At 39.4% G+C, this 23,765-nt stretch overlaps 1 protein-coding gene across 36 annotated transcripts in view; it reads right to left on the bottom strand.

The window, feature by feature from the left end:
- SGIP1 (SH3GL interacting endocytic adaptor 1) overlaps window positions 1–23,765 on the bottom strand; it is a 206,119-nt gene that overhangs the window by 5,259 nt on the left and 177,095 nt on the right. For 35 of the 36 annotated variants that reach the window (XM_040470530.1, XM_040470529.1, XM_040470535.1 and 32 more), the window contains 6 exons: window positions 20,172–20,283; window positions 11,662–11,817; window positions 7,235–7,367; window positions 2,872–3,074; window positions 1,624–1,688; window positions 882–1,046 (listed from right to left, as the gene is read on the bottom strand). In XM_040470530.1, the coding sequence (XP_040326464.1) occupies window positions 882–1,046; window positions 1,624–1,688; window positions 2,872–3,074; window positions 7,235–7,367; window positions 11,662–11,817; window positions 20,172–20,283 (834 nt within the window). Of the gene's footprint in view, window positions 1–881; window positions 1,047–1,623; window positions 1,689–1,823; window positions 1,930–2,871; window positions 3,075–7,234; window positions 7,368–11,661; window positions 11,818–20,171; window positions 20,284–23,765 lie in introns of those variants that run through there. The other variant, XM_040470548.1, reaches the window with a different exon arrangement.

The following is a 23,765-nucleotide window of genomic DNA, read 5'->3' as shown; positions in this document are numbered from 1 at the left end:
TAAGTTTTCAATTTCCCAGCCCAGCAAGTTGTCTTTTCACATTTCCGTGAATGAATCCTTTGCAGAGGTTTAGATTTTAGGATAGGGTGGAGGATTTGTTCCCGGATGTGGGAACCCAACTTGTTACAGGAATAGTAACCATATAACCTGGGTCATTTTTGACAGTGAAAGGGCTATAACTGATAATTACACGAGTATAGCAGGCATAAAAACCAGCAAGTCAATAATACCTTGTTATCCCAGCAAGTCATTGATAAGTATAATCATCCTAGTATTGGGGACTCCTTTGCCAACCAACTATTATATATGCCAAAAACCTGTCTCACGGCCATTGCAGCTCATGGGCAACCATTGCTGATACCTGGCCTAGATTCTTTAAGGGTACTTATATTAAAGTGAAAGATAGATCTTCTCAGATCTCAGCTATGCCTAAAAAGTCTAAAACCTATGAAGTCCTGTTGGAGAGAAAGTTTTCAGTTAAGAGGTAAATTCAAAGGCAAATAGCATTTATTTTGTTTGCCCATATATATATATATTTTTGTTTGCCCATATATATATATATATATATATATATATATATATATATATATGTAAAAGTAGGATTTACTCCATTAACCGTAGTGTATACATGTATATAATGGGAATGACTGGTCATCCCTGCATAAGAAACAGAACCAGAGGCATGATAAATAGTCAGGGCCTTTTTAATTTCTGATTTCCAGTTTATTATCCCATTTTTACCTCATTCTATAATTGGTTTGCTTTCTAACTGGGATGAGAAATGGGGATTGGGAGTGGGGAAGAGGAAAAGAAAGAAGATGAGCAAGTGTTGCTACGGCAACACTATTTTTGCAAATGAAGCTCACAGGATACCCACTTACCTGCAGCAAATCTTTTCTTGATAAGTGAAAACCGATACCCTGCTCCAACAAGTTCAATGTCACAACCAGAAAGGGTGCTTCCTTCACTTGTGAACTGCACAACCAATGGGGAAGGTTTGCTTGGGCCTTCAGATAACTGAAATCTTGCCAATAAAGAACCCACCCCTAAGAAAAGAGTATCATTACAAGATAACAGTCAACACAACATGATGGATATAGTTTGGGAAATTGTATTCAAAAGTTAACATACACAATCTAACTTACTAGACAATAGTATATGTTTCAGTGACAAAATGGTAATGAATGAAATTAATCATGAAATATTATAAGGAACTCCTTTTTGCACACTGATGAAAGTGTAACTCAGCCAAATGGTACTCCAAAATTTGGGAGCATGATACTTGGAAGGCAATGTATTTTCCAAGCTATGATTAATATCACAAGAAAGTAAGAAATACCTAAACTAGCGGAGAGTTGAGGTCTGATACAAAATGAAAACATGTCTCATGAAAAGCACTTCTCTGAAGAATAGTCTGTTTGATGTGGGGGTGGACAGAAAAGGGGAAGTAGAGGATTCATGCAGGAATTATTTGCTTTTATTGGTTGAAATAAGTATATACCAAAGTGAAGTGAAATATTTTGCTTGTTTTCAGTCTAAGTGTATTTTTGCTAATAGTTTTCTAATACCTGGAAGTTATTTCAGCCTTAAATATTAATTAAAATAAGCCTACAATGACATTACCTCCATTTTCTGACTTCTGAGAAATATCAGGAATCTTCCACAATATTCTCTGTTGTTCAGCATTCCTAAAAATAAAATAGGTAAAAGGCTTTTGCATAGGCAAAGGTTTTTGTCTAATGGATGCCATATTTTTTCTAGATAGTGCTAACTTAAAAAAATGAATCTTGAAAATGTTAACTACAATTTATGCTTTATCTATCTACCTACGTACCTATCTATGCATCCATCCATCCATCCATGCATCCATCTATCCATCCATCTATAATTCTCTCTTTTTTCTGTTCCTTATTGTAACTAGCCACAACACTGTCAGATAGGAAAACATGTAGAAGACAGGCAGTTATTTGACACAGCTACTGAAAACACAGATGAGAAATGTTAACCAATTAATTCAGGTAACTTAAGTTGGAGCTATCATATGGCTGACTTTCTTTTTAATGTTCTCCTTTTTGCTTCTAAGAATCACATGGAAAAACTAGAGTAATTTTTTCTAAGAGAACAAGTTCTTTTTAACAACTGCTATCGGTACGCAGTGTCTATTCAGTATCTGTTCCCATACCTTCTCTAGTGGTGTCTTTTTATAGCTCAGAAGGCTATAAAACAAAACCCTACATTTCTTAGACACCCCTGTAGTTAGGGTCCTAGATGCATGTTAGGGTCTACCAATTACATGCACTGCTTGAGATTTGGAGGATAGAAGGGAGGCAGAGGCCATTCTCCTGCCACTTTCGTGGCTGTTTTCTGCTGGCCAGTAACCCAACTGAGATGTGGGGGTCTTCTAACAAAGTGCTCCATACAGCCCAGGCTCCAGTTCTGTGAGTGTTGAGAAGTAGTTAAGGCAGTGCCGGTAGGAACTTTCTTATCCTTGGATCAACATGGCAGCAGTGAGTTCTTGAATTCAATGGCTCCATGAGCAGCTTCCTGGTATCTATGCTTCTTGGTTGTGGCTGAGGTAGCAGCTTCCCTGGCAGGCCAGTTCTGCAGTGTTCTGGGAAACATTCTCGGAGATCCAGCCTAAGGCTTATTCCTCTAGCACTTCCACCATCGTGTGAGCATCTGAATCCCTGTGTTAAATCATTTTCTGCTTAAAATAACAGAACAGAATGGTTGCTGTTTCCTGCTCTGAACCCTGACACATAGGCCTGCTGTGATCTCCTCCTGTAGGAAACACAAATGCTAAGAAGTCTGTGATCCCTTTGCCCAGAAAGAGCCCATTGATAAAGAGGAAGGGGACTGGGGTCTCCTTACCAGACTGCTGGTGGGAGAACGGCCTGGAGCTTGGTTACCCCTCCATCTATGGGGACCAGGAACTGCACGTTGTTGAGGGCCACCGCAGTTGTCATTGCATCCGTATTGTATTTGTAATCTATGCGCAGGTCAGTGCTTGCTGGCTCACACCGCCAGTTCACTGCCAGGTTCAGGGGTGTGGACTGAATGCCCTGGGCAGACACCTTGCCAAACGATAGCAAAGAGAATATTTAAGACTTGACCACTAATCTGAGACAAAGCTAGAAGCTCTGACTATCTCCCATGGGAATACTCTTAGCTATAAAATGTCACAATGTTGTCAGTGCTGTTTACAAATGAGCCCTCAATAAATTATCACTGTGAAGGGTGCCCTGTGAAAGAGAGATGGGTGCTACAGGTAAATTGTTATAGGTTAAAAACATAAAATCTCCATAGCACTTTAGAGTTTACAACGTACTTTAGGTCAGTTAGGGAGGTGTTTAGGAGCTGGTTAGGAGCTGAGGCCAAGGAGTTAGTCTTGGATCTGAGTTCTGACTGTTACTTACAAGCGGATCTTGGACCAGTCACTAAACCTCTCTGAGCCTTAGTTATTTCTTCATCTGCCAAAGGGGAATTATAATAATAATATCCACCGCTAGAGTTGTCAGGAAAATCGAAGATATTTTATGTGAAACAGTCAGCATAGTGCCTAGCACTTAGTAAAAGCATTAGTGTTTTCACACAGATTACCTGCTGATACTCTCGTACTTTCTCTTCACAACATACCAGCCAGTTAGACAAAGCAGATTATTATTATTCCTTTGGGATCTGCCAGGGTGAGGACTTGAACCCAGGTCCTCTAATTAGAATGGGTACATTCTACCGTCTCCTGCCAATTCTAGCTAGAATCAACGATGAATTTGACCAAGGAAAAGCCACATTTGCAGAATCAACAATATTGTCTTATCTAAAGACAAAAATACCAACTTGATTTCTGGGTCCACAGTGAGTTCACAATGTTATTATGTCTCGATTGTTCACTGTGATGGTACTCTAGGAGACTTCTTTAACCAGCACACATACATATACCGCAGGGTCTGTGTGGGTGACGTCTATGCCCTTGCAGTCATTTTTGTTTTTAAGTTTATTTAGAGAGAGAGAGTGTGCGTGTGTGAGCTAGTGTGGGGCAGAGAGAGGGAGGCAGAGAATCCCAAGCAGAGCCCAACATGGGGCCGTCTCACTAACAGTGAGATCATGACCTGAACCTAAATCAAAAATCAGACGCTAAACCAACTGAGCCACCCAGGCATTCCATGCCCTTCCAGTTTTTTTTGTGTGGAGTCTGAGTTTTGCCAATTTTAAAGATTATAAACAGCTGGTTATTGGCCTAGCATTGCTCACACATAGGGACACCATGGGGAATGGGCCTGAGGGCAGGTTGAGCTCAGAAGGCAGCAGTGGTTGCTACAGAAACAAGCCCAGATATGGGTTCTTTTATAAAATGACAGACATGGCTTTCAATGACAACTTTAGTTAGATAACTATTATAAGTTTTTATACTTGAAATATTTTTAGTGGCACAAGCCTCTGCAAATGAACTATGCTTTGAATGTGTTATATAAGGTAAATCAAAAGCACAGCAGACTGACCCTTCCCTGCCTTTTCTGCCCTCTATCTCAGTGGTAGTTCTTGACTTCACAGTGGCTCCTCTACCCAGTGACAAGTGCTTTTTGAATTTGTACAGGTGTGTTTTTGATTGGATGCTCCTGGTGGCCAAAAAATAAACATGCTGAGATTTTAAGGCAATCCCACAACATGCTTGCTGTGATTCCCACCCAATTCCTTGGATGGTTGGAAAACAGTATGACCACAACTAAACAACAAATGGGATTCCTCAGAGCTCACTTTAAAACAAAACGGCAGGCCTAGGGCTACTTATATTTTACAAATACTTTGAAATATATTAGGCTATTAATCCCTCACAACAACCTATAAAACATCTAGGTAGGACTGTTATTCAGCATAGTGTTGGAAGTCCTCAGAAATCAGACAACACAAAGAAATAAAAGGCATCCAAATCAGCAAGGAGGAAGTCAAACTCTCACTCTTCACAGATGACATGATATTTTATGTGGAAAACTCAAAGACTCCATGAATAGCCTGCTAGAACTGATCCACGAATTCAGCAAAGTCGCAGAATATAAAATCATCATACAGAAACTGCATTTCTATATGCCAGTAATGAAGCAGCAGAAAGAAATCAATTTACAATTGCACCAAAAACAATAAAATACCTAGGAATACACCTAACCAAAGAGGTGAAAAATCTATACACTGAAAACTATAGAAAGCTTATGAAAGAAAATGAAGAAGATGCACAAAAAAAGTGGAAAAACATTCCATGCTTATGGATCAGAAGAACAAATATTGTTAAAATGTCTACACCACCCAAAGCAATCTACATATTCAGTGCAATTCCTATCAAAATAACACCAGCATTCTTCACAGAAAAAACAACCCTAAAATTTGTATGGCACCAGAAAAGACCCCAAACAGCCAAAGCAATCCTGAAAAAGAAAACCAAAGTTGGAAGCATCACAGTTCTGGACCTCAAGCTGTATTACAAAGCTGTAATCATCAAGACAGTATGGTACTGGCACAAAAAACAGACACTCAGATCAATGGATCAGAATAGAGAACCCAGAAATGGACCCACAAACATAAGGCCAACTAATCTTTGACAAATCAGGAAAGAATATCCAATGGAATAAAGACAGTCCTCAGACTGGGACCTCATCAAAATAAAAAGCTTCTGCACAGCAAAGGAAACAATCAGCAAAACTAAAAGGCAACCGAGAGAATGGGAGAAGATATTTGCAAATGACATATCAGATAAAGGCTTAGTATCCAAAATCTTTAAAGAACTTACCAAACTCAATACCCAAAAAACAAATAATCCAGTGAAGAAACAGGCAAAAGACATGAATAGACACTTTTCCAAAGAAGACATCCAGATGACTAACCAACACATGAAAAGATGCTCAACATCACTCATCAGGGAAATACAAATCAAAACCACAATGAGATACCCCCTCACACCTGTCAAAATGACTAAAAGTAACAACTCAGGCAACAACAGATGTTGGCAAGGATGCAAAGAAAGAGGAACCCTTTTGCATTGCTGGTGGGAATGCAAACTGGTACAGCCACTCTGGAAAACAGTGTGAAGGTTCCTCAAAAAATTAAAAATAGAACTACCCTATGACCCAGCAATTGCACTACTAGGTATTACCCAAAAGATATAAGAGTGCTGTTTCAAAGGGGCACATGCACCCAGTGTTTATAACAGCACTATCGACAATAGCCAAATTATGGAAAGAGCCCAAATGTCCATCGATGGATGAATGGGTAAAGAAGATGTGGTATATATATATATATATATATATATATATATATATATAAAATGGAATATTACTTGGTGATCAAAAAGAATGAAATCTTACCATTTGCAACAACGTGGATGGAACTAGAGGGTATTATGCTAAGCGAAATTAGTCAGTCAGAGAAAGACAAATATCATATGACTTCATTCATACATGAAATTTAAGATACGAAACAGAGGAACATAAGGGAAGGGAAGGAAAAAGAATATAAAAACAGGAAGGGAGATTAACCATGAGAGACTCTTAAATACAGAGAACAAACTGAGGTTTGCTGGAGGGGTTTTGGGTCGGGGGGATGGGCTAAATGGGTAAAGGGCATTAAGGACGACACTTGTTGGGATGAGCACTGGGTGGTAAGTGTAAGTGATGAATCACCAAATTCTCCTCTTGAAATCATTATTGCACCATATTTTAGCTAACTTAGATGTAAATAAAAATAAATAAATAAATAAATAAATAAATAAATAAATAAATTAATTAAAAAAAAATCTAGGTAGGAATCACTATTATCCTTATTTGCAGATGAGGAAACAGGGGTTCAGGGAGATTAAGTGTCTAAAGTCAGTGGCCAGTAGGAAGCTGACTTAATTCCAGAATTCAGTTTCTTGCCTACACTTTAATACTTTATACCCACCTCATGTTGCAGTAGGTGAGTTCTGTCTGCTTTCTAGGTTCACTTAATGACAAATAGGATGGAGACTTAAAAGAAAAATCCCTCAGGCTTTAAAATTCATAGGATTCAATCTCAATTATTGAAATTTCTTGCAACTTCATTTTTATAATCTCCAAGTAGCCTTTTAAGCTTCTATTTTCTTATAAATTATAGCTTTTAAGTTAGATTAAAAGGAATGTTATTTTATTTTCTTTTATTTAATGTTAGGCCTATTAGAATACAAAATTATAATGTGGAAGAGACACCCTGACTGTATGAATAGGCTTACCTGATACTTGAGCATGTCCACGTTATAATATGTAGCCTGGGGTTTTTGTTCCGACACTTTCTTTAAGTGAGTCATCAAATTTGGCATGTTTACCCAGAATTCCTTGGTATTGGCATCATTTTGAGTGTTATCGCTATTCAGTTGGGAAAAAAAAATTGTTGAGTCGCATCTTGTGACAAATATAATCCACTCAAAGAAGCATCTTAGCAAAGTGTCATCTGATTTCTATATCCATCTATGACAATCTATAGAGATCATATTACTAACAGTACTATAGCTTTAGTACAACTGCAGTTCTGAATGGTATTATGTTAAGAGATTAATACACATAAGGAAGTATGATTGTATTGCTATGAATTTCAGTGAGTGCCCAATAATATCAACCAATCCTGATGATAACTGGTTGCTTTAAAGAGTGAATTATTTATTAACCCAAACTTAATAGCTCTTTCTACATGACCACAGTTTCCTCTGAATTAGTCAGTTAATGCAATCAAGGAGCTGGGTACATTGATTTTTTTTTTTAATTGACGTGAACAGTAGTTTCTCAGAAATTACTGAGTTAAATATTTGGCCAAATGTAAACACAGTCTTTATCTCCAGCTGAGGAGAAAAGGGTGATCCTAAAACTACCATGGTATTTTATCTGAGAGCATCCAGATCAGAAAATAGTCACTACACTTACAAGATGGTCTTGGAATTTAAATGATAATAATCATGGTAGTTACAATAAAGAAATGTAGTCGTGATGAATTCAGGAATTTGGTATTCTTTTTTTTTTTTTTAATGTTTATTCAGTTTTGAGAGACAGAGAGCAAGAAAGGGTGGGGCAGAGAGAGAGGGAGACACAGAATCCGAAGCAGGCTCCAGGCTCTGAGTTGTCAGCACAGAGCCCGACGCGGGGCCCGAACTCACAAGCTGTGAGATCATGACCTGAGCCAAAGTCAGTTGCCCAACTGACTGAGCCACCCAGGTGCCCCAGGAATTTGGTATTCTTAAAGATTTGTTAGCTTTGCTCAGGTGTCTCTCTATACGTCAGTCACCCAATGTATTTTGAAAATGCTTGTCTCAATGACAAATGGAATCAGTCAAGAGTGTGAGCAGCCTCTGTTCACTTTCACATAATAAGGAAACTGAGGGCCCAAGTAATTCAGTAACCTGACATACAACTCACTTACTGAATGGAAATTAGAGGTTAAGAAGACAGAAGGATGACAGTAATAAAGTGATGAAGGCAGGCCAGAAGTAAGTTGGTATGATCCAGCCTCCAAAAGTCAAACAAATTAAGAGAATGAGTCAAAAAAACATCAGGGCTTTAAAACTGCTACTGATCTGTTAGGAGGGAGTGGCTGTGGGGGGCTCAGTCTCAGCATGACCCATGTGAATTCTGCTGGGCCCTGGTATAGGTTGTTGAGGACAAAACAAATCTCTACAACTGTGGCCATGTAGGATGTGGATGGAAAAGATTCCCGGCCCCTGAGACACTGCCCCTGGGTAAGCTGAGCTAAGGATGCTGATGAGGGCTGTCTAAACTTGTATTACCTAAGAGCATCCAAGTTACCCAGAGGCTGGAGATGAGAGTGATAGTCAGTGAAATTAAGTGATTTGCTTATGGGAAACAGCTAATAAGAACAGTCAGGATTCCAGCCCAGGTCAGTATCCTGTGGGTCATACTTTCCCACTGTACCAAAATAGAGGTACAGAATGAATATCCAGTAACATGTCATTAATTTGTACTAAGCAGATCTGAATAGTTGGGAAAATTTCAATGACACTATTTTTTACAGAAATGTATTTTCTAAGTTTAATAACAAATTAAGCTAAGTCATATATCTACGATAATTCCTCAGAGAACTTGCTTTAATAAATATTCAAGAAAGCTTTGTCAATCAGATAGAGATGCCAGTTACTTGGAGAGGCGATTCTTGAATGCTCAAGAAGTCTTGAGAATTCTTTAGTCTTATAATTGGCTTCACGATTGTTCCCGAATATTCTTTATAAGCAAACCCCTTTCATAATGGGAAAGTAGAAGTAAACTTCAATTTGGTCCCTGTCAATGGGTTGCAAACCCAAAGGTGTTCAGGTGCCGAGCTGCGAACCTAAATGAAGTCTTTCAGAACACATAAATGAGAGAATTGGCTGGTCTAAGGCAATAGATATTAAAAGGCTTGTATTGTGATCGAGAAAAATACTCGCTTACGCTGCCTTTTAAAAACTAGGGCTGGTAGTAGTGATGTTAGAGCAGTCCCGCATAACAAACCCACATAAGCTACATGGCCATGAGTTACCAATCACAGCCCTGACACAATAATCAAATATTTAGAATTTGTAAGGTCCAAATGAGTATTTTTTATTCTTGTTTTAGCAGATAACAATAGTAAGGTAAGGGTCTATATAATATTGTGTCAGGCAAAAACATACTCAGGGTGTTATTTAATTCAATTACTAGGACTGATATATTAATATAAGTATAAAACTCTTGCATATATGATTAAAAACCTGGCCACATAATGGCCTAAAAATGCAACAAAAACTGTAACACCCACACTCGTCTTATTAACAAACAAACCAGTGAGATGATGGCACCTAACTCCTAATTTCAGATGGAGGAACCTTGACAAATAAAATTAACTGGCTCAATGTGAACGTCAAAAACAGAGAGGGAGAGTGAAATAACAAGCTTCTGATTTCCAGTCTTGATTGCTTTAGGTTTATTTTTCATTTAATGCGTGACCATATATTTCCACACTTTTAAACCTGGAATCAAGTTTGCCAGTTAAACCATCACAAGGACCAAAGAGGAGGAGGTGATCTTGGTAGTCACCTGACAGATCTGTGACTGTTTTGTCACCACTGAGTGAACAAGTCTCAGTGAAGAAAGCAACGATGTTGGTCCTTAAATTACAAATACCGACAACCTTTAGCTATTTCTACATAAACACCCAGCTTGACTAAATTCTTTAAATGATAGTTGAGTTGTTCATTCATTGAACAAATGTTAGTTAAGTCCTTACTAGATGCCAGGTGTAGTGGAAGGTACTGACGATGTGGTGGTGAACTAAGAGATGTGTTCCGTTCTCTCATGGATTTTACAGTCTAGTGGGGGAGATGGATGAATGAAGAAACACAAACAGATATATAATTATTAATTCTAGCAAGAGCAACAAGGGAAAGAAAAGGATACCTTGAGAGGGAATAACAAGAGGGCATATTTGGTTTAAGAATGAGGGTTGGGGGTGGAAGAGGAGTGGAATTGTCCAGGGAGACAAGGCAGAGCTGAAATCTGAAGAGTGAGTCAGGGTCAGGTGAAGAGGGACAGAAATAGTATCAGAGGCGGAGGCAACAAGCACACAAATCCCAGCCTGTTCTTAAGCCTGGCAAGCCTGGCTGGAGCTACCAGGATTCTGAGGCAGGACGGTGGGAAATGGTAACAGAGAGGCAGGCAAGGGTAGATGACTCTAGGTCTCAAAGGCAGTGGTAACAAGTTTGCATTCAGGTACAGATGCAATGCAAAGCCACTTGAGGATTATACGTGAGGATGGCCTGGTTCACCTCACAGAAAGTGACTCAGCTGTTGTGTAAAAAATGCAGTAAGGGGGCAAGCTTGGATGCAGGAAGAGAAGAAGGAAAGCATTTTCGGTGGTCCAGGAAAATGACAATGGTCACTTGGACAGGGAGGTCACAGTAAAGAGAAAAAAATGGCCACTTTAGAGAGAGATTTTTGAGTAAAATGTCAGGACTTAATGATAAGAAGCTGTCAAGAATGACAGTTTTTTGTCTCATTCATTGCCAGTAATTAACTCGTATAGCTGATCATTTTTAATAGCTCCATACACGTGTATGTTTGTGTGAATCCACATGCATGCAGGTATGATAGGTCCATGTTCAGATTTAACAGTTAGAAAATGGGAATAGTATATTTATATAAACAAATTCACATTAGCTTCTTTGAATACATGTACAGTTCCATTAAAACAATCACCATTACTGCAAAATTATGTATTTCACGAAAAAGACTTTCAAGCTCATGTGAAGACGAGCTCACAGTTCAAATATCATTTGACTTTAAAAGATGCTAAGACAAAAAATGGATTTTATTCCTTTTATTGGGCTCATTTCCCACTCTCCTCATCCATTGTTTACTGATGGCAATGAATAAACAAACTGTCACTGATACAGCTTTTATTACTCTAAATGTCTCTTCAGCCCCTTGAGATGGTTGGCCGTTAGAATACATATAAGCATCTACACACGATTATATACAAAAGATTTTTACAGGTAGCAAACTTCTGGGTTGAATCTACAAACATATCTGAGTAGCAGTAATTTCTCTACCATGCTATTTTCTTGCTAAGGTATATCCTTCATCTAAGTATCCAGTGCTAAGCGACACACATCTCTAAAAAATTTGTGCAAAATATATTTACCAGCAGAGAAGTTGGGGATTTGGCAGGACGTGTTCTAACCTGCTGAAATTTATCACCCGAAAAGTCAGAGCAGCTGGCGATGGATTGTTGGCAAAGTGTCTGGTGATGCCGGCAGGAAAAGACAACACCATCTCTCCAGTAATCTTCACGATACATCTGGCATATCAAAACACATGAGAGGAAAGAGAGAGAGGAAGCCCAGGTCAATAAGCTGTGAATCAAAACAGTTGGGAAAAAGAAATGATTTTTGTAACAATAGTACAATAGCAGGAGAGACACAAGGTACGCTCTTAAACAATTCCGCTGTCAACTACTAAATCATTTCCAAGACCTGAGAATGCAAGGTTTGTGTTAACACTTATCCCAAAAAGTCGCCATCTGTTGAATGTGCTTTTGAACTGTAAGAAAAATGCAGCCTTTCTCTTTCTGTAGAAATGTCTATCTGTTCACCTCACAATAGAACCACCTATTTTGGTGGTTATTTTGGTCTCTGATTTCTGAATCTTTGGCAACATATTTGAAGATAATAAAATCAAATGCACAACATTATCACACTATTGACTGGGTCTTATTTTAGTTCTCAGTAACATGATTGATGTCTTGAATATGTTCTTTTCTGTACTGAAGAGGTAAACTCCTTGCTTCCATTTAACTATATATTTATTCCATGTCTATTCGGTTGAAACTGTAAAAATCAGTCATACAAGTTAGCACAATAAGATAATAATTTGAAAGGAAGAATAACTTTTTTTTAAAGTGTTTTGTTGAGGCACAATTGACATACAATAAATGGCACTCGTTTATAGTGTAAACTTCCATAATTTTTTATGTATTTTATACCTGTGAAGCCCTCATGCAATCAAGTTAAGGAAAATACCCAGTACCCCTAAGAGTTGCCTCACACATTTCTGTGATCCCTCTCTGCTGCTTTTCTCCTTATCCCTAAGCAATTGCTAACATAGCTTTCTGACACTGCTATTAGTTTGCACATTCTAGAATTTCATGTAAACAGAATCATAAAGTATGTAATTTTTTCATCTGGCTTCTTCCACTCTGTAATTAGAGATTCATCTATGTAGTGTATGCATCAATAGTTCATGACTTTTTATTGCTGTGTAGCATATGGCTAGCCCACAGGGGTTTTGTTTTTTTTTAATCCATTAATTTGTTGAAAAACATTTGGACTCTTTCCAGTTTTTAAGTATTACAAATAAAGCTGTGGTGAATATGTTTGTACAAGTCTTTGTATGGACATATGCTCTCATATCTCTTGGCAAATAAATGTAGGAGGAGAATCACTGGATCACACTGAAATCAAATAGCATTAATCCACCAACTTTGTTCTTTTTCAAAATTGTTTTTGCTTCTGTAGCCCCTTTGCACTTCAATATGAAATTTAAAATCATGGTGTCAATTTCTATATAAAATCAATGTAGTTCCAATTCACCCTTTATTGCCTGCACTGAGAAAATTATTGAGCCCTTTGTATATACTTTTTCTTTGCCAGCAGGCACTATGTTAAATTTTGTCAGTAGAGGGCGCTAAAAAGACATTGCAGGAAAAAGAGATTTTTCCTTCCCCGTTCCCGGGTACTTGCTAGGCTGGCTTCCACAGTACTTAGGGCATACCTGGTGCCAGGCTCTTGCGGTGCCAGAAGCTTGTGTGTGGGACCTCTGCAGAACATGTGGCATCCCCAGTGTGTGGGTACTGCAGCCCGTGTGGCTTTGATAGTGCCTGGTGGTACAGGCAGCTTCCCCAGCATCTGGCCCCTGTAGTGCATGTGTCTGGGCTGCCCCAGTGCCCAGATCCTGCAATGTAGGTGGGTTCTCTGGCTCCAGTCTCCTGTCACGTGCACACCTTCCTTCTCCACAGCCAGCTTCTGCAGTCATGGTGACCTGCAGTACCCACCACGTGGCCATTAGCTTCCTCTGCCACCCCCAAGTCAGTTTGCTGTGGAGTATGCCTCGGTGAGACACCTCCTCGTAAACAGCTGGGAGTGTGCTGGGCTTCCCCCGTATCATGTCTGAAAACACTTAAGGAAGAAAGCTAGGCATTCATATGGCACACCTCACCTCTCAGGGGTCACTGTCCTTTACCTGAGATCCAGGGTCTGGCAAATCATTGTTCACATGTTTTGTCCACTTTCAAGGCATTTTCAGGTAAAGAGATAAATCGGTCCCTGTTATGACACTTTGGCCAGAAGCAGAAACCTCAAAAGGATTATTCTTCTTTAGGAAACAGTAAATATTTAAAATGAGTGAACTTCTTTACGACTTCCCTTTACATCTGGATAACTTACCCTTGTACTAGTTCTATAACTTTAAGTTCAGGACTGTACTTTCTAGGGAAATTGAGATTAATAGATGGAAACTCTGCTCAACATCTGAGCACAGGGAGCACCATTTGCCCCGTAGTCATTTCGTATGCTGTGTAACTGTGATTGTTGAGACACACGTGTCTCAGGGGAGATGGCCTTTGGTGCATAGTTAAAATAGCTTATGGGAAGAATTGCTACAGCCTCTTATGTATAAGGCCAGGTTGAGGTCAAGGGTGGAGGGCAGGAAAGCTTCCTAAGGTAGCCATGTTCCCCTTTTCTCCCCTCATTCAGATATGGTCATCCATAACCCTGCATTGCTCTGGATGAAAATTTTGGTTTCTGGCAGTTTGCACATCCATCTCTTCTGGGGAGTACTGTCGATTCCCCACTTTGGATACCAGTTCTGCTGTCTTCCTTTTCTGCATTTCAGCTACATAAACCTTGCATTAATTACTGGGGCTGAGCCCAGACTTCCCCTTAAGCTGAGTCTATTCTCAATGCTTTTCAACATGTGGATGTGCAGAATACTATTTCACGACTTAAGAAGAAAACAATAATTAGAGCATTTGTTAAATCAGAGTTCAGTACCTACCGTCCCTCAGTACATTGTTGTCAGCAGCAGTGGCTGAAATGTTTTTCAATTGGTAAGGGATCTGCTCAGTGACTTTTCCAGGTTGCTCAAAATGAGGTGTAAGTGGTGTCTTGGTGAGGGATAAAGTTTCCCTTTTGAAAGCCAGTCAGCGAGGGGAGGCAGTGGCATTATTTAGTCAATAAACATTTATTGACTCCTAATCATGTAATGTTTGTTTGTTTGTTTGTTTGTTTGTTTTGAGTGGGGAGGCCATTTAAAAATCAGCAAAACAGCCCCGTCTTCAAAGGGCTCATGGTGTCGCGTGGCTGATGAAAGCAGTAGCGAATATAAACCAGTGTAAGAAGCACCAAGCTTCAAGGGGCGCCTGGGTGGCTCAGTCGGTTGAGACCGACTTTGGCTCTTGTCATCATCTCGCAGTTCCTGAGCTTGAGCCCAGTGTGGGGTTCTGTGCTGACAGCTCGGAGCCTGGAGCCTGCTTGGGATTCTGTGTCTCTCTCTCTCTCTGACCCTTCCCCACTCATGCTCTGTCTCTCTCTCTCTGTCAGAAATAAATAAACATTAAAAAAAAAAATTAAAAAAAAAGAAGCACCAAGCTTCTTCATGTATATTACATTTCTGTACTGCATGTCAACTGTCACAGATTTATAATTTATTTGCTGATTTAGTGATTCATCCATTCAGAACTTTACTGACTTATTAATTCATCCAGTATCTATTTCCAGATCTGAAATTTTCTACACAAAATGAAGATTTTCAACCCATACTCACTAAAGGAAAATATTTGTTTAACTTTAACGACTGTTCTTATCAGTATGCAATGTGGCGACATTACACGTGAGCTTGAATTATGGAAATCAAAAATACTGCAATATGTTAATATTAACAAACTCATGTTATGAACAAAGTTCGAAATCATGAGAATCCCCACAAATGAAACATTTGTCAAGAATGGCAAAATTTCGGGGCGCCTGGGTGGCGCAGTCGGTTAAGCGTCCGACTTCAGCCAGGTCACGATCTCGCGGTCCGTGAGTTCGAGCCCCGCGTCAGGCTCTGGGCTGATGGCTCAGAGCCTGGAGCCTGTTTCCGATTCTGTGTCTCCCTCTCTCTCTGCCCCTCCCCCGTTCATGCTCTGTCTCTGTCTGTCCCATAAATAAATAAAAACGTTGAAAAAAAAATTTTAAAAAGAATGGCAAAATTTCAAGGTCACCTGGCTAAGTGACTTCTAAACTGGGTTCTCCCTATTGCCACAGGCAGTACCATGTTAGCCATCCAACAGAAATGCTGGCCGATTTTGGTTAGGAAGTGTGTGAGTTTGACATATGTGAGGTCATAAGAAGTACAGGGCTCACATAAACATGACTTTCACGCACTGCTTTGATAACCAAGCCCACAGTCTCCTCTGTGCATGTGCAGCTGTCCGCCCTTTCATTGGTTTGGGTACTAGACAAACTCCTTTCCATGTTTCAAGACTCGGTTCAAAGGCAGACCTTTCTGAAGCCTTCCTTCATAGTTTGTTTATTCGGCCTTCCTTAGTTTTTCCTGTATAGGTTCCTTGGATAGATGTACAGATTTTTTAAAAACAGTTTTGTAGGTTTTTTTGCACATATCTTACCCATGATTATAAAGCGAGCGCTATGTCTTGGGGGCAAATTACACAGAATCTAGTGCAGAGTAGGAACTCAATAAAATGTTAAAATAAATTCATACACTTAACATTATCCATATAGAGAGTGTCTATGCAGTGTACCAGCTATTATGTAGTGCCCTAGAATGGGCAGGGAGAAACAGGACAGACGTGGTCTTCACCCAAACTTCCAGTTTAAGTGGGGAGGCAGACACTTAGATAAATAATTGAAATATGATGATAAGAGAAGGAGAGCACATAACACAGAAACATGTTTATTTCCAGGGGAATAAAGACTTAACCCCTTGTGCCTGGGTTGTTCAAATAGGAGTGGGAGATGTATTTCCCCGGCCAACAGCAGAAGTCAAGGAGTTCTCTGCCTATGAGTGACCGAGAAAGACCCGGGTATCAAAATGCCTATTACAGGTGTTCTGAATACTCCAAGAAAGAGTATAACTATACTCAAATGGATCATATATCATACTATATAATAATTAAAGTGGTAGGTTTCTGTTTCCAATATATGGTCTGAAAGCAAATGGGGAAGGCTTTGGGTCCAGGATGAGAAGGAACCACAGGCAAAAGCAAGTCCACATGCCTTTTCTGTAGCATTTCTCTATGTGGTGCTGTGTTTGACTTCCTCCTCCTCCTCCCCTGCTCACCCCAGGACAGAAGTTTTGAACTTGGGTTGTTTCTTTGAAAGTGAATAACAAAGGAGCAGCAATTAAAATGATTCACTGCCTGGAGCTAAAATTAAATTTAGAAGGATGTCACTTCATGATCTGTTCATAAATTTTGGATCTCATAATTTCAATGAAATTATTGAATCTCCCATCTATCAATAATGCAATATATACAGCAACTACTTATGGCAATATAATTGAAAACAGACTCAGTATATGCAATTGTTGAAGAGTCAAAGACTCAGTTAATTTGGAAAGACATAAGAAAAACACTAATATTGCTTTGGCTCAAGCGCCACATCACTGGAATGCCAAGGTCATGGATACCAGCATCACAGGTGCACACCTGCCCACATACGTGCTCTAGCGTGCTGGGCAAATTGAAACAGGATGAAGAATCCAGCTGGTATAGGCACAGACCTACAAAGTGACTGGTAGGTTACTACACCACTCCTTAGGATTTAAGGAAGATTATTAAAAGCTTCTTAGCCCCCCTTGCACCATAACTACACTTCTTCTACAGTGGACTTTGTATTCTATGTATGCACAAGTCTTATTTTCCAAATCAACTGTCTTCATCACCAATATAACCCCTGTCTAGTACAATGGCAGGCACATAGCAGCCATTCTGTAAGTACTAGGGGAGTCATTCAACTCAACTTATTCAACAATTGTGCCAGATCCTGCTTTAGGTGTTGAGGATATAAGAATGAAGAAAATGCTCAAAGTCCCATTTCTCATTCTGGTGGGGGAAGAGACAGACAGTGGACACTGAAAACATGCAGCACGTTAATTAGAGAGAAGGACAATGGGGGACGGGGGGAAGAAAGTGAGGTTGGTTGGGAGAAAGAGCTGACAGTGGGTAGGAAGAAATGTTGCTATTTGCATAGAGTGGACAGAGAAGGGCTCTGATAAATCTGCTGAAGAATCCTGAAAGAGGTGTGGGGGCAATCACCCAGGTAGCTGGAGAAGATTTCACCCAGGCTGAAAGGGCAACAAATGCTGAGACCCTTAGATGCAGACGAGGTTGGCCAAATGGCAGAGAACAGCCATAAACCCAGTGTGGGTAGAGTGGAGTGAGTAAGAACGCCAGTGATGGAGACAAGATCAAAGAGGTGGTAGCTGAAATGGGGGAAGGGTCCCAAAGGACAGATAATGTAGAGCCTCATAGACCATTCTAAAGCATTAGGGTTTTGCTTTGAACAAGACAGGAGGGGTTTGAGCAGAGGAGTGATATTTCGACAACAGATTTTAGGGGGCAAAAATGGAAGTTCTCCTACCACCAATTAGGTCTCTCTGAATAAATTAATGAATGAAAGCCAATGAGTAAGCAGACAAAAGAGAATTCATTCTTGGGTGATTCCCAGTGTTTTTCATGCTGGTATAGACATCTCTCCTGACTACTTTTTACTCTTTCTTATTCTTTTAAAGGTGTGTTTTTCCCACTTTTCTCAAGTCTGATGAGCCTGAGCTTTCTAAGGTATAGGTAGGTCAGTCAATAATAAGTATAATCCTTAGAACTGGTATTACAAAAAGTTATACAAATTGTTCAAAGAAGAGTCTACAGAAATACAAGTATGTGTATATGAAGTATGTATACAACTTAAGCACATGGTGCTTAAGTGCTCTAACAGTTCAAATGCATACTCTGTAAGAGTAGTTTTTAATTCCTATTGATATGTGGATGTGGCAAATTACCATCCTGCTTTGAAGATGAAGGAGAGAAGACATGGGGGAAACCAGAGTGCTACAGGCTGAATATTTGTGTTCTTCCAAAATGTATATACTGAAATCTGATCTCCAATATGACGGTGCTTGTTGGGAGGTGATTAGGTCACGAAGGTAGAGCCCTCATAAATGAGATCAGTGCCTTTATAAAAGCGACCCCGAAGAGCTCCTTAGCTTCCCTCCCCCACCCCCATTTAAGGTGACTATGAACCAGGACGCCGCTGCCTCTGGTCAGATACTGAAACTGTTAGAGCTTTGATCTTGGGAAGTCTTGGGGACTTCCCAGCCCCAAGAACTATGAGAAATAGGCTTCTGTGGTTCAGAAGCCGCTCAGTCCATGGTATTCTGTTACAGCATCCCAAATGGACTAAAACACCAGAGTCCATAGTGTTTGTTTTTCTACAATAGTCTGGGCCTAGAAGACAATCTAAATGTTGTTGAAAAGGACATAACATTTAGGGAAGTTGATAGATCCCACTGGCTAGATAGAACACCTAAGGTAGAGTTACTAATCATGTTGCCCAGCATAATATTGTTAGATTTAGACTTAAAAAAAAACTAGTGTTTCTGAAGTGTAAAGAGGAATCACAACTACTCATATAAATTCCCACTTAAAATATATGTGGAGATCCAAGTTTTCATTATAGATAATTATCGCTGTTTCAAAATTTTTCATAAATAGTCTAGGGTCCTGTGTTAACATTTATTATTTTTCTAATTCTTATTTCCATGGATACTAAGGTTTTGTAAGTCCTGGTCCTTATAAGTAAAAAATAAAAAGCAATTCTTTCCTCCCTTAGGTTTGTCCTTTGTTTACCCATCACATTCAGACCTGGAATTGTGAACAAACGCACTATGCACACACATAAGATAAATGCTATAATTTTCAGGGAATCCATAAACTTCCTGAACTCTATCTATGGAACTCCTTATAGAAAGGCAAACTATTTAATCATATTATATATGCATTCGGGTCAAGTCCACCTTCAGTATGTACTGAAATAAGTGAAATCAGGCTCATAGAATTACAGAGTAGAGTGGTGCATTTTTCTCAAGAGTTTACTTTGCCGTGATTATAATTTTTTTGGCCAATTTCTCCTTACCTCATATAGATAACATATAACCTGTCTTCTTACTAATCTCTGTGTTATGAACACAGCCATGTGTTTTGTTCCAATGCACCATGTTTCAGCTTATATGTGAATGATTCAGATCTATTACAAACTAAGACAATAAAGACATGATCTAGACATTTACTTTTGTGAGATAACAAGTGTTTTCACTGTCTACGTGGTTGGGTTAGGATTGTCTATAACTTGCATTCAAAACTGAACCAGAGATTTCTGGATAGTAAGATAATAGATTATTGGTCCTTTGGCACGTTTTTAAAAAAGCAATGAATTAATATTTCTAATTAAATTTTCTCCTCCATTCTAGGTATGCTGTTATTGTTAACCAATTTTTTTTCTTGGTTTTAGGATAAGGAATGAAATAGTTATAACTAGGGTGTCCCCCACTGAATGGGATAGAGTTTGGAGAATCCAGTGGACCAAGCCCCAGGCTTACTTGCTTGGATCTGCTCCTTTGAAGTAGGCATTGACTGTTTCTGTAAATGCCGCTGCAACGGGGAGGGTGTCCTGGGCTCCCATGGTCAGGGGGCTGGGTCCCCTGGAAGAACCTGCATGAAATGGAAAACTTTCATTTATTATGGACATAGGAGACATATTAATATGTGTGGAACTAAAAGTCCATTGAAGGATAAAAGGATGAAATCTATTACTGAAAACACATAATGTGCTAGGAACCATGTGTGTATATTTAACATAGAGCTCAAGTATTTAAAAGGAAATATTTGGCTGGTTTACAAACAAACACACTTGAAATTAATTCAATTGTGTATTTTTCTACAGAAAAAAATCCAAGCAGAAAATAAAGTCAGAGGGGGTTTTCAGTGTTTTAAATAAAGCGTAAGGCAGTATTTGAATGACAGTTTGTACAGCAGGTTAGTTACTACAGAAAAGTTACTAGCTTCTTATTTCAGCATTTACCCTACACAAATGCCCACACACTCAAAACTTCTTGCGTTTCTTTATTTTAAAGAGACAAATGGCCATGGAGTATCATGTTACACATTGTCCTTTCCTGGGTTATTTCTGTTTTGAAATGCCCAATTAACTTCAGATCAAGTAGGCTCAAGTTTACATGTCCAAAAACATACATGCCATAAGGTACACCTTGACTTAACACAGACACACAAATGCATCAATTTGCACTATAAACAGTCACAGTGCTGCTCATGTTTACTGAGGACCTGCTATATACCATGTGCTGTGCTAGATACCTTACAAGAATCCCACAAAAGCCCTTTAGGATAACCATTATGATTCCCATTGTATAGAAGAGAAAACTAAAGCTCAAAGCGATAAGGGACTTGCCCAAAGTAACAGTTAAGTGGCAAAACTAAAATTCAAACCTAGATTTGCTGTCCTATAAAGCTCATGTTTTCCCCCATTATACCATATAGTTTGTCTAAAGGAAGCATTTTCTTTTATGGTTTTGATAGAACTTGAGGTTTCTGAAAGGAGCAAAATTTAACGTTGTTTTTGCTGTTTGCTGTCTAGGCATGGTACTGAACAGTAAAGTTTTCGTAATGACAAAGTATTTGTGTTGGCGATCATCGCTTCTCCTTCTTATCAAACAAAACACATTTATTCTTCCCCACCCTAAAGCAGATTACATATTATGCTTTTTTTCTTTTACCTTCAGTAACTTCTGTAATCTTCTCTGGCTATTAAAAAATCTACCCTTTGGGGCGCCTGGTTGAGCATCGGACTTCAGCTCAGGTCATGATCTCACAGTTCTTGAGTTCAAGCTCCACATTGGGCTGGCTGCTGTCCGTGCAGAGGCCACTTTGGATCCTCTGTCCCCCCCCCCCCTGGCGCCACCCCCTCTCTTGCTGTCTCTAAAAAATAAATAAACGTTAAAAAAAAACCCTACCCTTTGTGTACCTTCCCCCTCAATAAAGTTTTCTCTGGCAATTCTCATTCATGCAAGTCTCTTCTTGTGCTATCTTCCCTTGGCTTTCAGTATCTTGGACTTGGTAATCGATCAACAAACATGTGCTTACTATTTACTATGTATAAGACACTATGGTAGGTTCTGGGGATTCAAAGTCAAATTACATATTATCTTTGTCCTCAAGGAGTTACAGTTCAGTGGGCTAATATTATCATCAACAACATTCACTACCAGCATTACCTCCATCACCATTATTTGTTGCATACTTACTATGTGTTTTACATATATTCTCTAGGTAAATGTACAAAGCAAGTGGAAAGGTCAGGGACGGTTTCATTGAAAAAGTGATGTTGGAACTGAAGTTTGACAGTGAATACGATCTCACGAGGGTGAGAAGGAAGAAGGCCCAGCATATACATATGTGTGGAACTGAGCAAACATATGGCATTTTGAGAAACCACAGGAAGTATGGCATTGTTTGCATGTGAGTGGGTGTGAATGCAGTGGGTATTGAAAGGGGAGACAAGGGAGGAAATGAGGTTTGGGCAGAGGTTAGAAACTGGTCATGAAAAGCTTTGTTTATTTAGGAAAATTTGTTGATTTTATAGGTGATTTATAGGCATTGAAATCATAATCACTTTTTGAGAATTTAATACAAAACTATGGATGCTTCTCAAAGCAGAGTGCACCCATACACAGCATTTATATAATTTGAAATAGTCCTTAGGAGTCCTGAAACAGACGTTAAGAACACTGTCTCTAAAAGATGGGAGGCCTCTGAAGTATTTGAACTAGGAAAAAAAAAGAAATAGGGGGGCTATGATGGGGCTTGAGTGTCCATTGCTTTAGTGATAGAGAGGCAGATAATTCAGGGACAGAAGCAAAAATGTAGGTGAAGAGACCTCTTAGAAAGAAAACGATAAAATTGGCAAGCAATGCAGATGTTAGCAGATAAAGGGAATGTCATAGACATAATGTTTTTCAGTTTTGCAAGGCATTTAATAGTTTTCCATGCTATTCTTGTGAATAAAATTGTGAAAGTTGGGTGGATAATACTCTTGCCGAGTGAACTGGTTAGTAGATGAGTCACAATATTCAGTGAGCATGAATCAGTGGTTTTAAACCTGTTGCAAAGGAAATCTCTAGTGGAATATCCCAGAGTTCTCTCCTTAGTCTGGGCTCTTCAGTGCCTCTGATAAAACTGGGAGATGCTCAGAAATGACACAGTATAGTGCCTAAGAGCATGAGATTTGGCAATAGACATACTTGGGATTGAGTCTTATTTCTCATACTTGTTATTTATATGACCTTTGACAGGGATAATATAATGACACCCACTTTGTAAGCCCATCAGAGGATAAAATGAGGTAAAACATTTAACACAGTGCTTGGTACATAGTAAGCCCTCAATAATGATTAGCAATTTTTATGATTATTAAAATTTAAGATAATACAGAGGTTGTCTTGAATAATGACAGTCATTGAAGGTGCTAAAAATGATCTTTTGGAATATTGGGCTGAAACTGAGAAGAAAACTATCAGCAAAAACAAATGTGGAATTCTTATATATCAAGGTTAAAATTAATCAAACAATTATGGTTTGTGGAAAGACGATGTGAAAAAAATATTTGGGGGATGGAGTTGATCATCAATTGTCTATTGCTGGTTGGGCTCTAAACAGGTCACCGACTGGACTACATCAGTGGGTGGGTTACAGATGGATCCCTAGAAAGGATGGCTTTACTGCTTTTTGTTTGAGTGCCTAGTTTTAAAGTTCACCAGATGGGGGCGCCTGGGTGGCGCAGTCGGTTAAGCGTCCGACTTCAGCCAGGTCACGATCTCGCGGTCCGGGCATTCGAGCCCCGCGTCAGGCTCTGGGCTGATGGCTCAGAGCCTGGAGCCTGTTTCCGATTCTGTGTCTCCCTCTCTCTCTGCCCCTCCCCCGTTCATGCTCTGTCTCTCTCTGTCCCGAAAATAAATAAACGTTGAAAAAAAAAATTAAAATTAAAGCTCACCAGATGGTAATCAGGTCACTTATCCACAAGCTGAAGACCAAGCTCTTCAGCGTAATGGTGTACAATGCCATCTGGGGTACTATGGTCTGAATGTTTGCGGGGGGGGGGGGGGGGGGGGGGGGGGGGG

The sequence above is a fragment of the Herpailurus yagouaroundi genome, unplaced genomic scaffold, assembly GCF_014898765.1.
Source record: "Herpailurus yagouaroundi ecotype Mexico unplaced genomic scaffold, PumYag 77, whole genome shotgun sequence".
NCBI classification, from domain to species: Eukaryota; Metazoa; Chordata; class Mammalia; order Carnivora; family Felidae; genus Herpailurus; species Herpailurus yagouaroundi.
Note: the sequence above shows the minus strand (reverse complement) of the source record. Positions and strands in the feature narration are given on the sequence as shown.